Source organism: Epinephelus moara, chromosome 18, assembly GCF_006386435.1.
Source record: "Epinephelus moara isolate mb chromosome 18, YSFRI_EMoa_1.0, whole genome shotgun sequence".
Classification (NCBI taxonomy): domain Eukaryota; kingdom Metazoa; phylum Chordata; class Actinopteri; order Perciformes; family Serranidae; genus Epinephelus; species Epinephelus moara.
The window spans coordinates 6,187,187-6,190,172 of NC_065523.1; the positions used below are offsets into that span (position 1 = coordinate 6,187,187).

Sequence of the window (2,986 nt, forward strand, 5' to 3'; positions counted from 1 at the left end):
CCTGACCCATTGCTGGGACCGAGCCGCTAATAACTCAAGCTCCGGACATTAACCCATGCTACAATTGTAACATTAAATTTAATTGAATCGACATAGTGACATGTGCCTAACATTACGGATTCACATGAACGTACATGAACGTGCATCCGGACCGGCGTGTAAACAAGGGGCTGGAGATCAACACAGAGAGAGGTTGTGTGAGGTCATGCTACACTCCAGATGAAATTACACGTCTAGTTCTTCACATAGCAATTTTTTAATTCCTTCAATCTAGAAATGATGAATTTCGCTTATTGCTCCTTTAAACAATCACAATATCAGATGATGGTGATTGAAAAATTGCTACAAATGTTGTAGGTAAGCTGAAATAAATGTCATTTTGAGAAACATAAAAAAGTGTCATATTGAGTGGTGCTGACAATATAAAAATTAGGTTTTTTTCTCCACAGGTTATGGAATACAATCTGTGAGATTAATGCCACCATGTGGATGAATTTAAACCACAGGGCTGGTGTTATTTTAAAATTTTCTTACTGCCAACAAATCCAAAAGTATTAAACCAATGAATGACATCTGTCTTCCAACTCAGGACCATTGGTTTCCACTGAAGCTGTAAATCATTTGGTTGTAATGTAATTTTTTTTTTTTTTTTTTTAATTTTATATACTTTATTAATCCCCCTGAGGGGAAATTCAAACTTTTTTTCACTCTTTTGTCGTTAACACACAGGTCCAAAAGACACACACATGCACAAACAGGACCTATTCATGCACAAAGTGGAGGGATGTCAGAGTGGGGGGGCTGCCTTGGTCAGGCAGGTTGGGGGGTTTGGTGCCTTGCTGGCACCTCTCCAGCTTCCAGTCCACGCTCCATATTTGGTCTGGACAGGGACTTATGCAGGACTTATTCCCAACCCAAGTCCCTATGGACTGAGCTACTGCCGCCCCCAAGTGCTTTTTAAGTTTAAGTTTAAGTTTAAGTTTATTTACTTTATTAATCCCCTGAGGGGAAATTCAATGTTTTATTCAATTGCTGCATGATATACATGTTTAGCCTTACTAAAGTTTAAAGGAAATTAAAAGTTTAAAAGTAGTTACAATTCACAAAGTTTTATTGCTGATTCAATTAAAGTTTCTTTTTTGTTTTGTTTTTGTTGTTGTTGTATTATTTTGGTTTTAGAAACACTTTCACCCACAGTAACAATCACAAGTGTGCAAGAAAAACAGACAGCTGGAAACTCAGTGACTGTGTTTTAGGAGAGGCTAACCCCATCAGTTAAAGTTATGTCCGATCAAGCTAGGTACTAACATACGTCAATCTGAAACATCTTTGCATAAAGTAGTACATACCGGGCAATATCTACTTGTTAGCTGATACATGCCTCTGAGGATTAGGGAAAGGAGGGAGAGACATACCGATTCCCTCATTGTTGGAGTGCAGCAGCTCCATGAGCGGTGCTGATGCTCCCTCTGCATCGATGAGCTCTGCAGACTGTTTATCCAGGGCCAGCTCACACAGGACGCCTGCCGATACTCGCTTCACATTCTCCACATACGAGTACAGCAGCTGGACACACACACACACACACACACACAAACACATACATAAACCACATGAGCCTGTGACTTAGAGTCTGGGATGTATTTTTAACACAGACTAATAATGAAATGATTGTGTTTCTGTCACAAGATATGCACAAGATATGCATTTAGTATCTGTCTTTAAACAGTGCACAGTGACACCTCTTCATCTGACTTGTCTGGCTGGTGTGTTCCCGGTTTTGTGTCGAGATTAGCCTTCCTGGAGACTTTAAATTGTCTGTGGGTGTGACTGTGCAAAGTTCCCTTCAGTATGCCTCAAATGAACTTGGTTGTACGATATGAGGTGTCACTATAGGCCCAGTCATATCAAACTGACATTGGAGAACTAGCAGTGACGAGAGCCCCTTTCTGTGTAGCCTCTCATCACCATGTCTCAGCCAAAAAGTTGCACATGAACACATCAAACCGGCCAACAAGTGCTTGTTTTCTGCACCTGTGTGGGAGGACATACCAATCCACACAAGCAAATGGCAATCGTCTATAATTGTCATTCAAAAAGGGGGACCCGGAAAACCATCTTGGTGCTAGTTAGTAGTGATGTCCAAATGAAGCTTCATGAACCACCAGTTGTATTTGCTGAACCCACTAGATGGTGCTCTTGGTGTAATGTCCACTCTAGCACTCTTTGTTCAACAAAGGGTTGAAACCAAACTGCATTGCCATCCCTTGAGCATTTTTCATTATACCAAGAGTGCCATCTAGTGGGTTCAGCAAATACAAGTAGTGGTTCATGAAGCTTCATTTGGACATCACTACTAGTTAGCATATTAACAACACAATCTAATGTTGAAAGAACAAAGTATACTTACCATGAGCCAGTGAACAATAACCCAAACCATCAATGTTTCTGCTAAAGACCTAAATGGCCAAAGAAGAGTAACATTACTTCATATAACAAGTTTGTTTCAACCTCACTCCCTCTCCACTTTCGGTCTTTGTAAACTTTTCTGACTTCCATTTCTCTTCTCATGCCCTGAGCTGCCAGTCAGAAGGATTTAATTGGTCAACAGGCTCCACTCTGCAGATGCAGATTCAACATGCTGAATTGGCCAAAAAAAGGCTAGTCTCGCCACCAGACAATCAGAGATCTCCGCCTTCTGATAGTCTGGGGACACTCCTTTCTAAAGTGTGTTTAACACAACGGCGAAAATGGCCGGCAACAAAGCAACGCCTCTTGCATTTTTGAAAAGAACACGCCTACTCGGAAATGTGCGCTCCCCCTTTTCTCGTCCGCAAGGAAACAAACACACAGAGAGCTTGAAAATGGATGCCGAGAGATTTAACTCCGTTTTATCAAACGTGTGCTCATCCGTGAAGAAAATATTTTTTTTCCAGCGGATGTCTTAGTTACAATATGATTGAGCTAACTGGAGTAGTTTTGTCGT

At 41.1% G+C, this 2,986-nt stretch overlaps 1 protein-coding gene across 2 annotated transcripts in view; it reads right to left on the bottom strand.

Annotated features, from left to right (window-relative positions):
- The window catches only part of jupb (junction plakoglobin b), a 313,084-nt gene that overhangs the window by 30,176 nt on the left and 279,922 nt on the right, over positions 1-2,986 (bottom strand). For both annotated transcript variants that reach the window (XM_050068714.1, XM_050068715.1), the window contains exon 13: positions 1,416-1,566. In XM_050068714.1, the coding sequence (XP_049924671.1) occupies positions 1,416-1,566 (151 nt within the window). The remainder of the gene's footprint in view (positions 1-1,415; positions 1,567-2,986) is intronic.